The following is a 13,588-nucleotide window of genomic DNA, read 5'->3' as shown; positions in this document are numbered from 1 at the left end:
ACACACACACACACACACACACACACACACACACACACACACACAATCATGGATGATGAAAACACTCAAGAATCAAAGGTTAGGCAGCACTGCAAAGATAACAGACACATTCTTTGAAGGTCTGTTTATGACTTGATTTGTCTTTGATTTGGTCAAAATGCACCAGTTGTAAAATTATGTTTTTGGTTCTTGATTGATGTCACTTAGGGCTGAGTAATGATTTCATTAAAGCCATGTTCAACAATAGCACTGCAAAGAAAAACACAGCCCCCTCTTCAGTTCAGACAGACAACTGTGTTGCAATCAGCCCTACCTTGAATGACTGGAAACTACTATGCAGTGTATTTATGTCTGAAAAGCCAGCACTAAAACTCTTGGTTTTTTGTTCTTCCATCAGTACCCTGAAGCCAGATGTTCTTTGCATTGTTTTGCTCAAGACCTACTCTTGGCCTGAATGCAAAATCAGACAATGAGTTACAGACATTACTGATGTCTGCCATACTTGGATGTATAATGATGTAAGACGCTAGTTCTGTAATTACTTTGTTACTATTTATCAAACTAGAAATGGCTGCAATCATTTTATTCTGAACTAAGATGCTGGTTATAGCAACATTTGGGAAAAATTGCAGGGCAAATAAAACCCACAAAAAAACTAAGCCATGATGTTTCTGACTTGCAACCTTCAGTAGATACTGAATGTGTCAAAACAATATAAATACTCAAATCTTGAGTTCCATGTGTATACCACAGAAGAAATAGGACATACAGTTATGTTTGCATTAAAGCAAAGGTTAGGTGATATTATATATCAAATCTTCTGTCAATGTCACAGTACTGCTCATGGGTTGTGGTAAACTGTCAATTGTTTTTACTTATTCACAGTCATATCACTAAAAACCTAACTGAGACTCAAAATGACAAGTTATCTCCTTGGACAACATGTCTCCCATTTTGCCTCAAAATTCATCTGTACATTTGAGAACATTTCTTGTCTACCCAAGGTTGCATTCACACTGGTTTTTTGTACTTAAAGTGCTGCCTCAGCCACATGTTGTGCTGATAATGAAAAGCAGTTTTGTTATCGCAGTGACTTGCTGCAGTTGCTGCTTCTATCACTATACTGTACCAGCTATAACGCTTAAAAATTAAGAAAATCACGGCCAATGTGCTCCTGTCAGAGAAACATCCACTACCATCTTTTCCCCCGCCACTACCTCCATTTTCAGTCAGGTTTGTTGTTGCTGGCTTCCTACGTATTGTCAATCTCTGCTTCTTTTTTTTCTTATTTAGTCACTCACTGTCTGCTTCTCTAAGTTGTTGAACCGCACTGCTTAAAAAGATGCCAGGCACAGCAATTTTTCCAAAGCGACTGCTTTCTGTCTGCCTTCCGGCCGCTCCCCGTACACTTTCAAGTGGAAAAGCAGTTTGAAAAGAGCAGGATAGTGTGAACACGGCTTACATTGGCGATCACACCAGAGGCTTTGAAAAGGCACGTCATACCGTACCTGGAGTGTTCTCTGGAAAGCAGACTTATTTCTGTGCTACTAGCATAACACAGTTCTAGCACTGTGTGTTGTGCATTCATGTCTCTTTTGCCTCAGTCACATCTACTAGACTGCAAGACTCCTGAAGCATTTTAAACGACACTGATAGAAATCTTCACTGCATCCCTCTCTGGTCACTGTGATTGGCACATGACTATTCTGACTGAGTCACACAAAGTGAATGCAAATACAAATGCTTTCATGTTTGTTTTTGCTCTGATTTTTACAACATTGTCGAGTTTAACTACAGGACTGTATTGGTGTTTGATTCTTTAACTTGTCAAGTGCTTGTTCCCCATTAGACTTGCCATCAAGTTTGGTGTTTGCCCAAATATTACTTGATGTTAAGTATCTAGTCCAATCTATTATCTACTCTTTCCTGTCTGTTGGGTCATTTATTCTGGCTCCAGCCTACAATGAAGCCAAATTACTGTGTCAAGTGACTATGTCGAACAATAAGCAGTAAAATATTAGCCACTAACTGCAGTATGTAAGATTCAGATTGACTTATTCAGTATCTTTCTTGATAGGGATTTCTTAACCTGTACTTTATTATGTAAAGTGTGTGTACCTGATATCTTTGTTTCCCACTTGTCCTCTCTCCCCTGCTCACTGTTAAACTGTAAGACAGATCATTAGCTTTAAATGGACTTCAATCCGCTCATTACATGTCCCATTTACCTTCACTGCATAACGCTGTACTTTTCATAACAAGACAGAAAAAGAGAAGGGGATCGAGGCAGAGAGAAGGAATGTACATGTGGGAAGGTCTAGACAGAATGAGAACGACAAAAGTGGGTATGTGAATAAGAGAGTTAGTCAACAAGGCAGAGTTAAGAAATGCGGAGAGATAAGGACAAAGATATCACGAGAGAAAGACAGAAAAGAAAAACTGAACATTCCAGCCAGAAAGGGATTCAAATCTAGGGTGAAAAAAGGGCCTGTAAATTTGGAAAAGAGAAGAGAACCTGCACTTTCTTTTCATGTTGATACAATCTCTACTAGCAGCGTGAAATATCTATTCATATTGTATGCACCTCAATTAAAAACTGCGTCTGTTGTTTTTTTCTCTATCATTTAACAGCTAATGACTGACGGCAGCGAGGGGGGGGGGGGGGGGGGGGGGGAGTATCTGAAGCATGTAATCGCCTTTGTTATTTTTCTATGGTTTTCATTAACCCTGCAGTGGAGTGAGTGTTTGTGCACTTCGATGGGTGGTTTATACTTGTATAATGCAAACCACGTGTGGTTTGTTTCATTATATTTGTGTTAATGTGTGTTTATAGATTTATGGGTGTTTATGTGGATATGTTTTGTTGAATGTATGTAATATTTGTTCGCTATGTCCACACATTCATGCTGTTGTGGTGGTGACATATGGAATTAATTTAGTGCCAGCACAAATCCAATCCAATTATACACTAATGAAAACACATGTATGAATATTAAACTCATTTTCTGTTTGTCAACATTTTATTTCAAACAATTTGATTCAGTTTTAGTCTATGAAATACAATTTAAATTCTGGATACAATATTCAGTCTGAATATTTCAAATTCAGATTTCATTTGTGCTGGCTCTAAAATAACTTCATAGTTACAGTCCTGATTGTGATGATGCTGATGATGATGTGGTATATTCAGGTAAAACTGATCTGCAAAGTGCTTTTTAACAGCAATAATTAGTTTTCCACTCCGCAGAGGTATTAATGACAAAATCTGTTAAAACTGATGAAACATAATAAATCAGCCCAAATGGATTTTCTGTGTTGAATGTATAACAACAGTCTCTAGAGTGCTTGCTTTTCTCTTTCTTCACCTTAGGCCTTAACCACAGGTTTCATTGCCTTGCTTATCTGCACTGACCCTTCCATTTGACCCAGTGTTCCCTCTCCTCCTCCCTCTATCAGTTTCTCAGTTTTCTTCAACTAATCTAACTCCTACGAGTTCACCCACTCCCTCTCCTCTCCTTTGATCTCTCACCATGTATGTGGTCCTATTTCCTCTACTATTACCCATTTTGCTTTTAACCATTCTTTTGTCTCTTTCTCTCCATCCATCATATTATTTAAACTTCAATCTGTTTCTGAATCTCTTTTATGACTGACACATTTTCTTTTCATTATTGTTTTTTTTTTCAAAGGTCATTGCTTGAAATTATATAGTGAAGAGAGAAATGGGGATACTGGGCAAAGAGACAGAATGAAGACAAACCCAGGATTTGGCAATCATGTGTCTATGGTCACTGAGCAACTGGGATGCCCTTTAATGTTAGTTTCCATCTATGGTCCAGCTATGTACAAAACAATGGGGAATAACATTAAAGTTAGTATGAATACATGCTAACTAAAATAATGACATAGATGGAAGACTGAGACAAACAATCACTTCATTGAGCTAAAATTCAGCATCAACTTGAGCAGGGAATTTACTCAATGCAATAAAGTGTAAAAAGTGAATTAGTTTCAACTGGGACTCTATTGTGGTATGAGTATATGTTTTAGAGAAAAAAAGAAAGAGCCATTGATGGTGCAGCTGGCAGGTTTGATGCAAACTGATTGAATAAAGAAATGTAAGGATTATAAGAATATCAAGCAACCAGCATAGTCTTACAGTTCATCACTTTTCAAAATTCATGATGGTTGACATGTCACTTGGTGTCGTCAGTACACAAAAAAAAACAAATCATGCAACTTTTTAGTTAACAAGCGGTCCTATAGTTTGGTTCAATATTTTAAACTTTAAATACAAAATACAATACACCTCAATACAAAATCAAGGAACTGTGGCTATTTTGCACACCCTGATTGCATTCATACTTTTCCTGTATCCCATTATCTGCTGCTGCTACAACTCTGTCTCCCTGCAGGAGCCAGTTCGATTTAATCTATTCTTCTAGACACTTACTTCCATCCCCTCCTCCTGAACTCTTTTCTTCTGTCACTCTTCTCTGCCCTCTGTCTTCTTTTCCTTCTATCTTTTGATTGTCCTCTTCACCACCTCTACCCCTGCCCTGCTTCTTCTCCCTCTATCCAGTCAATTATGTCTCTTCCTCCCCTTTCCCATGTACAGATGCCTTCCATGCATCTAGGTTTTTACTTTATCAACTTCCCCTCTGTTTCTCTCTCTGCCTCCATCTCCTTCCCTTCATCCTTCTCTGTTTGTGTTTTCCTCTCTGGCCAAAAGCCACTTCAGTTAAACATTGTCTAATAAATCCCTGAATGAGGCTGAGGCTTTGACAGTGAAGGAACTTAAAATGAGTCTGAAAGACACACAAAACACACTTCAGGGGAGGGAACAAGGAGAAGACACACACTAATAAGTACATTTAGCTGGTGTGGTCCATGGGAATCAACCAGAATGAGCTTAGGATACCTGTGTTGCGTAAACATAAGGGAGGAGCAACTGGTGTTTTTTCTACCCTGTTCATAAAAATAAAAGATAAACCATAACCTTCCATCTTGACATGATCCTGCCCTCACTAGCTTACATCAGTTTAATCAACTTCTTCTGATGCAAACTGTGTCTTCATAGAATTCAAGTAATCAACACTATTCCATGTGTAGTAGGAGAAACTGAGCATCCACCATGCACTACATGTGTACAAGGCTCCATTTGACAGCCTGAGCTGTGTACACTGTAGCCCGGGGGGCTTTTAGACCCTCTGTCAGGCCTGTCAGACTGCCAGTCATCAGCACACCTCTTTCTACAGTGAGCTGATTGTAAGTCATGAGCACACACCATACACCACAGGACTGGCTAGTTAGCTAACTCAGGAGCTTTAACTTTTAGGTAACAGCACATTTTGTTATTTGTGGTGTTACTATCTTAGTAATTATTCACAAGAACATACACTTCATAAATATTCTACTACAACTAAAATATTAACAGTGAGGGGAACTTGTAAAGTGAACCAGAATCAGACTGCTTGTCTGACACACACACACACACACACACTCCACATACCCATGCATACCTGCAAAAAAGAAAATCTCTAATGTATCTGAAGTACTTACTTTAAGTCCTGGAATGGTTCTGCCCTCACATGTGATGTCTCTACAGAATGGCTGAACACCACTCCTTCATTCCCTGTAGAGAGGTTAAGAGTGGATGAAAGAAAGGGAAAAGAAAACACATACATCTTTTGTGTGAAAGCCTGCACAACATTGCATCATACCTCTGTTCTTGGAACTGAGGCAGACACTTAAAATGCATGAGACAGTGCTCATATCTTCTGTGTGTCTTACAAATTATGTTCAAATATGACAACATTTCCAGTAGCAATATTTATTTTCACTGGTAACATTCAGCTCCAAAAAGGTGCAGTGCCCGCCAAAGGACCTAAACTTGGAGGGTACTACTGCATTTTTCAGCTGAAACCCTGTTGTCTGAGGATTATTCCGAGGCCCACTGAACACTGCATAAATGTGTGTCTGTGCAACTGCCAACACAAGGAAAAAAGAAAATAAAAAAGGTCAACAGTGGTGGAAATAATAATAATAATAATAATAACCTTTATTTGTAGAGTACTTTTCAAAAACAAGTTACAAAGTGCTTTAACAAGTGTAAAGACAATAATACCCAAGAGACAATAATACAAAAACAATACAAGATAAAAGCATGAAAACATTGAAAAGACTAAAATACACGTTTAAGATAAATATAAAATTTGTAAAATACAATAAAATAAAGTCAAATAAGATCGGGAAAGGCTCTCCTAAAAGTATGTTTTAAGAAGGGACTTAAAAGAGTTCACTGACTCAGCTGACCTGATTTCCTCGAGCAGGCTGTTCCAGAGCCTCGGGGCCCTGACAGCAAACGCTCTGTCCCCTTTAGTTTTCAGTCGAGACTCTCAAACAGATAGCAGACCTCTGCCCGAGGATATCAAGGTACGTGCTGGTGTGTATGGGACTAAAAGTTCAGAAATATAACAAGGCGAGAGGCCATGAAGAGCTTTAAAAGTGATCAATAGAATTTTGAAGTCAATTCTAAAACATACTGGGAGCCAGTGTAATGAAGCTAAAATAGGGGTAATGTGGTCATATTTCTTTGTTCTGGTTAAAAGCCTGGCAGCTGAGTTCTGGACAGTCTGGAGTCGATCAATAGATTTTTGGGTTAAACAGGTGAAAAGGCTGTTGCAATAATCCAGGTGTGAAGAGATGAAGGCGTGTAAAATGGTCTCGGTGTCCTTAAAAGTTAACATAGATCGAATTTTAGCTATATTTCTAAGTTGATAAAAACATGATTGAACAAGCTTTGTGGTGTGCTGCTCGAAATTTAAATTACTATCAAACCAAACACCAAGGTTCTTTGCCACAGGCTTAATGTGATTTACTAGGGAACCAGCAGATGGCAGTATTTGATTTGCCATCTGCTGGGACCCGATGACCAGGATTTCTGTTTTGTCTGAGTCCAGCTGGAGGAAATTATTTGACATCCATTTTTTAACTTCACAAAGGCAGTTGTTAAGTGAACTCAGCATTCCAGGGTCTGTGGATCTGACGGGCAAGTATATTTGTGTGTCATCAGCATAAATATGAAAAGAAATGCCATGTTTATGGATAATATGTCCAAGGGGAAGCAGATACAAGGAAAATAAAATGGGTCCTAAGACCGACCCCTGAGGCACACCATATTTAACAGGACAGAACGAAGAGACATAGTTGTCTCTTGGCAGCTAAAGGTTGACCTTGCTGTGTGTTGCTATGTTTGATTGCTACACAATGATGTTTCTCACTGTCAACCACATTGTGTTACCTTTGGTTTCACTTGAAATGTTTATGAGCTTGACGTAACCTGTAGGGTGGCACCTGTCCTGGTACACAATACCCACGAAGTGCTTTCAAAGCAGAGCCAGTACATTGGAACTAATACAATTCACACCAGGGTTATATTTTCACACATCATACCTCACTAGCATCCATGGCACTGGCCTGAATTGGCTGATTCTTCTAAACGGCAGAATTACATGCAACTTCTATATTAGCAATGCAGTCTTTGCTGTAATAAACATCTCTCCCCAGCTGCCCAATTCCCCAGGTGTGTGTGTGTGTGTGTGTGTGCGTGCAACCCGATCTCATCTCAGGTGTCACATATACAAGCTTTGACAAAACCGTGGCTATTGTATGCAAAATGATGATTTTGTGTGTGTATGATATGCTGCAGTTTGCTATTGCGTTGCAACACAAAGGAGGCTAACCCTACCTGCTAGCACATCGGCTTGATTTTCTCACTCTTATTTAACGAGAGAACGAGTAAAGGAGAAAGACAAAAAAACATATATTCTAATGCACCATAGGGCAAATTTTCCTAGTGATTTCTAAGTTTTTCTTTTCATTTCACTTGAATTACTTTGCCTTTTTTCCTCTGCAATTATACTCACCTGCCTTTGCTCAGACCGTCTCTCTCTTTTTCTCTTTCTTTGGCTCTCTGTTTTCCTACTATATCTCTCTCGCTGTTCTAACCTTTCTTTTTTTAATTCAATAAAAACTGCTCTGCTTGCTGACCCGAGTCTTGTTTGGCTGCTTTCATCACGAGCACTCTCTTTAACGGCTTACAGCGTGTGTATGTGCTGTAAGCTGTGTGCGTCCTCAAGTAACCTTGTTACTCACAAATCACTCTGAGCCTACTTTGTCCACCACTGTATCTGCCCCTTCATAAATCATGAAAATTTCATCACGTCCTCGTGAATGCAGAAAAAAATTAGTGGGAGTTTGTCAAAACTGCCACCTCTACAACGATCTATATTTTATATGTATGTGGAATGATTTACATCCATTTATAGCTTTTTCATGATACTCTTGTGGTGATACGATTTATACTGCTCTTTTAATTACAATTCAGACAGCAACAAGTGGTGATGATGATGTCATATATATATATATATATATATATATATATATAAATCTGTACTGCACAATGCCTATCCTCTCTCTTTTTCCCCTGCTGAGTCTTTCAGTATAGAACCTCCTCCAGCCCTTCAGTGCAGTAGCACGCGGAACAGATACAGACTACACTGCTCTCAGCCCCACCGTCCAACACAACACCAAGCGGTCATTCCTTCGCAGAGCTAGAGCTGGAGGTTGTTCAATATATCTCGCAGAAAGTTCTTTTACGGTTATGTTGGACGGTAAAGGTAAATATTTTTTTGGTTTTCCCTCTGATGTCCACTGGCTGCTCTGCCTCAACATTTTTTGATTTTTGAAGTTTCCTCATGCACTGATAGCTTTACTTGGTGCTAATGCTACAGTAACCACTAGCTGCTGCTAATGGTAGGTGCTGTTATCTGCTGGCTATGCTGAAAACAGCAATCCAAAGTTCCTGTACTAACATTACACCCCCCTGAGCACCAAGCTTCCAGTCCGGGCAGAGTCAGCTAACAGGTTGGCTAGCTGCATGGCTAGACCAGAGCTAACAAGCTAGCGGCAGCTACTGTAAGTAGTAGTTAGCGGCTAAAGTAACTGCTAACAACAAGCAAAGCTATCCATCTATCGGCAAACTCCATAAATCACTGAAAGTTGAGGCAGAGCAGGTGGAGAACACCGCAGCGAAAATTAGAAAATCCCTTCTCCATAAAATCTGATCCAGTTTCACCAAAACCAGTTATAAAGTTGTGTTTTTGTACAGTAATCAGCGAGGCCTAGTCTCGCAAATCCAGCCCTATTTCCACACACTGATTCAGCTCAGCAGCGCTGTGCAACCTAGGTCCTCCAACCTGTTCAGATAGAAGGTGAATAGAGGTGCTGAAGCAATGTATAGTATGAGAAAAATAATGCCTTTTAGAACATTAAAGCATGTAAAAATATTCTAGTATACACCCAAAATAACAGTATGAACCTGAAAATTAGCATAATGTGGACCTTTAAAAATACTAAATATTGAATGTGCCTTGTTGGGCTAAGCTCTAACAAATCTTTATAATGGTTTTCATTCCACATAAAAATTATTGCATTGTTTACATCCACATTTACGTATGTGTGCACAAATAAACAAAACAGGGACCCACTCATAGAAGAACTCCTCCACAGTACTACAAGATACATAAACTCCACAGGATACCTTTAAAGAAAAGAAAGTACAGCATGTGAGGTATCCCTACCTGTGACTCTAAGTTTCTCAGTGCCAATGCTGATCTCCTCTTCATCTGCAGAGAACAGAACTTTCTCTCCATCTGTACTCCTCACCTCAAACCTCTGACACTGAGCCTCTACCATCTCTGAACCTGAGAGAGAGAGAGAAAGAGAGAGAGAGAGGGGCACTGGGTTAAAATTTATAGCAGAAAAACTTTCACAACACTTAAAATCCATAATTTTTTTTATCCAAAGCTCCTTACAGAACCATTAGTGCATGAAGGTTTAGCTTGAACACCTAGACAGAGATTAGAACTCTGAATCCCATAGGTTGTGTCTTGTTGTCCCACTACCTGTACTGACAGCGCAATGTCAGTACAGGTAGTGTGACAACTAACATGATCCACACTGTTATCATATGTAATCATATAAAAATAGGAATATTGTCTGTGGAACAATGTCCCACTTAGTCTGGGTGATCCACAGAACAAGCTGTGTTCCAGAAATTGTTGTCGAAACTACTTTCACAGAAGAATTTCAATAAAGAGAAATATGGGGTGTGCGAAGCAAATTAAGAAATTCTGAAGACAATCCCTTTGAACAATGACAACATATCTACCTCATGGCGAAGTACTCACTCCAGAAATTCCCTTGTAACCATAATAAACATTCATCCATTCACATGGTGAACAATGTGAAAGGTGCATGCTCTAAGAAGTGCAACACTTAGAGTGAAAAAAAGGACAGAAATGCCACTGAATTAAGGGATAGTAAAACATGGTTACTTTTAAACCTAAATCAGTTTTCTTCAGAATATTTACATGCACTGGAGGAGATGCTCACTGCAACCAACACATCAAGGCTACATTTCCTCAAGAACTCCAACTGAAACTATTTATTTGATTGTTTAGTCCACAGAGAAAGGCTGTGCTTTGGTAACCTACAGGAAAGACTTATAGAAAGAAAATGTATGATCTATGCTGGTGTAATGTTTACCCCCTGTTTAAGAATTTAACTCTATCTCTGTGCAACTTCTCTGAAAACAAAAGAAGCCAAAACACAGAAGACCTTGAAACCAAGCTGATATGTTTTGACTGACATCTTAACAAACAAACTGCCTTCTTACACGGCACATGCAGTGCAATGCTACCGTCCCACTGGAGCCATGTTTCATGTTTTCCTCACACATGAAGATATACGTCAACATTGGTCTTGTTACTTTTTTCTATTAAAAGCAAAACAATAGGTCAAAAACAGCCCATTCTCACCTCATATAGGTCATTTAAAGTCTAAAAAGTTGATAAATCTACTGATTTGTCAAATTACCTACAGTGGTCACAGTGGCAGTTGGCCTTTTGTTCCTTGTGTTCACCTATGTTTTCCCTTTATTTCCCCCATTTTGTAATTTGGAGTGTGATGTGCCACTATTCCAACCCTGCTGAGCCTGAAAAAAAGAATGTCTCTCCCTCTACTATCCCCTTCCTTCACTGTCTGTGCTCCCAGGCTATTACAAGTGTCAATTAGAAACCCAGAGTGCCTTGTCAGTAATAATCAAACTTTATTAGCAGCCATCAATCTGGGATTTAGTTCTTTTTCTCGTCCCTCTCTTGCTGCCTTTATCCTGTCTATCTCTCCCTCCTTAAGCCTCTTACTCAACCACAGACTGTGTGAAAAAGCAATCGAGATTAGTGTTGTGAAAAGCTCACCCTAAAGCAAGGTGTGTGTATGTGTGTTACAAATGCATGCAAAGACTTAGGAGATGGACGGGGGGGGGGGGGGACAGTTAGACATGGATAAGTATGGTGTGAGGGGTATGAAAGAAAGAAAAAGAGGGTTTAAGTTTGAGGGGAGAGATGGAGATAAAGTGAAACTCTATAGAAGAGTTGTTGCATCATACAAAAAGTTTACAGAAGACAATATGTTACCTGTTAAATACCTAGACAAATGTCAGGTTTTCCACAAAATAATACAAAGGTACGAAAGATTACCTCAAAATGATCTTGTCTTTAGCTCGAGTATTATGAAATCTTCTCTATGCAATGGGGCTGTAATGTGTTATTGCATAATAATTATGTGTATGACTTTAACGCTAAATTGAAATGAACCTGGGAGAAAAACAATGTTCATGAAGTGAGACAGAGTGGCCAGAAGTTATTTATTTCAAATGATTGCTTAGAGAAAGGTACTGACAGAAAGTGGAAACATCTCTGCTGAGAAGTTTTCCTTCATGCAAATGAACAGTGATGCGGTGTTGCAATTAAAAATTAAACGGTAAATGTGGGCACTTTGTTTTTTTATACTGCCAGTCAAACTTCTTTTAAGGTTAGTTCTAATTGATGTGTCAGTCATTAATCCTCTAAACTGCGAAATGGAAGAAAGGCTTATTATAGCTGTAGTCATGTCTGAAATGTTTGTTCAGAATGTCTGTTAAGACTGACAGCGACAGTGGAAAGAATAAAGCATAAAAAGCATGGTATATCAAGCAAACTAATAAAATTAATACACTTTGAAATTACAGAACATCATTGCGTTACATGTCTCCCATGATTGCACACATTTTATACATTTAGTTGTCAATAAAATGAGGAGTGGTTTGTCCAATAATAACTACCTGATTTTTTTGTTTCATCTTCTTAACAATCTGCAGGTAGCTAATGTTAATTGTGTGTAAATTAAGTGCTTTTGGTCAATTAATTTGATCCAACAAATGTCTCTCCCACTGATAACACCTTTGTAATTCTGCTGTCGCCAATAACAACAGGACTCCTCGTTAGGCACACATATTAATTAATGCACTGATTTAAATAATCACTCTCTGACAGGATCTCCTCTGTTGTCACAAGGGCCGCCCTCAGCAGGATCCTTCAGTAATAATAAAGTGTTTAGAATACCGTACTGATGAAGAGAGGTGCTTGAGAAAGAATTGGTAAAAAAAAGAAGCTTTGCAATCCAGTGCATGTAACTGAGGTCCTGCGTCAGATTATCTCAACATGCATTTCAGTCTGCTGAGCCATTAGGGTGCCTTGCAGACATCACAGGCATTTTGATGTTTTAACCATGGGGCTACAGCATTGTGTTTGGTCTATTACCACCTTCAAACACTGACACTGTATTTCATTTGGGATAATGAATGCATGCTCAACTCACTTTTGCCTATTCATACCAGCCTGCAGTGACAGGTTAATTTTGTTAACATGGTTCACACTAAACCCCCATTGGCTAATATAGTTCAATACACATTTGATGATTTTAAGGTCATCAACAGTAAAAGGGGTGACTCTTTTTCTTTATTTGGTCAGAAGTCAATGCAAAAGTGATATCTACAACCTGCCGTGATCTGAAATGGGTATAAGACCAAAGTGTATTTGCACTTTCACACACACAGTATCACAGTATGAAAACTACTGTCTCCAAAGTTTTCTTCTTCTTTGAGCAAAGTGTTTACTTTAAAGCTGCTCTATTACTTTTTTAACTTGTACATTACAGTTTTTCTCAGTCGCTTTGGTGCATTTCTTGAATCATCCTTAACATTTCCAAAACGGTAAGTGCATTTCTCGAAACAGGTAGTACAAACGGCACAACACAGTGGATTACCTGCAAAAGCCCATAACTTGCTCAAAATCCTTAGTCTATCTCTCAAAAGCAAATCTTTATGTCATTGAACTTGTCAGTGCCATCAGAACGACAAGTCCTTGTGTCTTGTTTATGAACAAGCAAGTCAAAATGTTTAGCCATCTTGTCAATATAACAGTGTACTCTGTAAGTATTTTCTGATGTACATTTTGGCTAAGATTTTGATGACAATGATTGAAAATGCACAAGGCTGCACTTTTTTTGTATGGCATATATCACTTTCACCAGTACAAAGTTATACATTGCAGGAGAGAGGACAGGAATCACAGCTATGCTTTTACTGTTCGTACTGTAATTTGTTGACAGAGCATGTCATTGTAAGAAGAAAAGAAAGAGACAG

General features: G+C 38.8%; 1 protein-coding gene across 1 annotated transcript in view; it reads right to left on the bottom strand.

The window, feature by feature from the left end:
• The window catches only part of LOC123969844 (zeta-sarcoglycan), a 187,625-nt gene that overhangs the window by 54,687 nt on the left and 119,350 nt on the right, over positions 1–13,588 (bottom strand). The window contains exons 5-7 of the mRNA XM_046047569.1: positions 10,250–10,265; positions 9,645–9,752; positions 5,563–5,635 (exon numbers count right to left, since the gene is read on the bottom strand). Coding sequence (XP_045903525.1) covers positions 5,563–5,635; positions 9,645–9,752; positions 10,250–10,265 — 197 coding nt within the window. The remainder of the gene's footprint in view (positions 1–5,562; positions 5,636–9,644; positions 9,753–10,249; positions 10,266–13,588) is intronic.

The sequence above is a fragment of the Micropterus dolomieu genome, linkage group LG04 (genome assembly GCF_021292245.1).
Source record: "Micropterus dolomieu isolate WLL.071019.BEF.003 ecotype Adirondacks linkage group LG04, ASM2129224v1, whole genome shotgun sequence".
NCBI lineage: Eukaryota > Metazoa > Chordata > Actinopteri > Centrarchiformes > Centrarchidae > Micropterus > Micropterus dolomieu.
The sequence above is the reverse complement of the archived record's forward strand: the minus strand, read 5'-3'. Positions and strand labels throughout refer to the sequence as shown.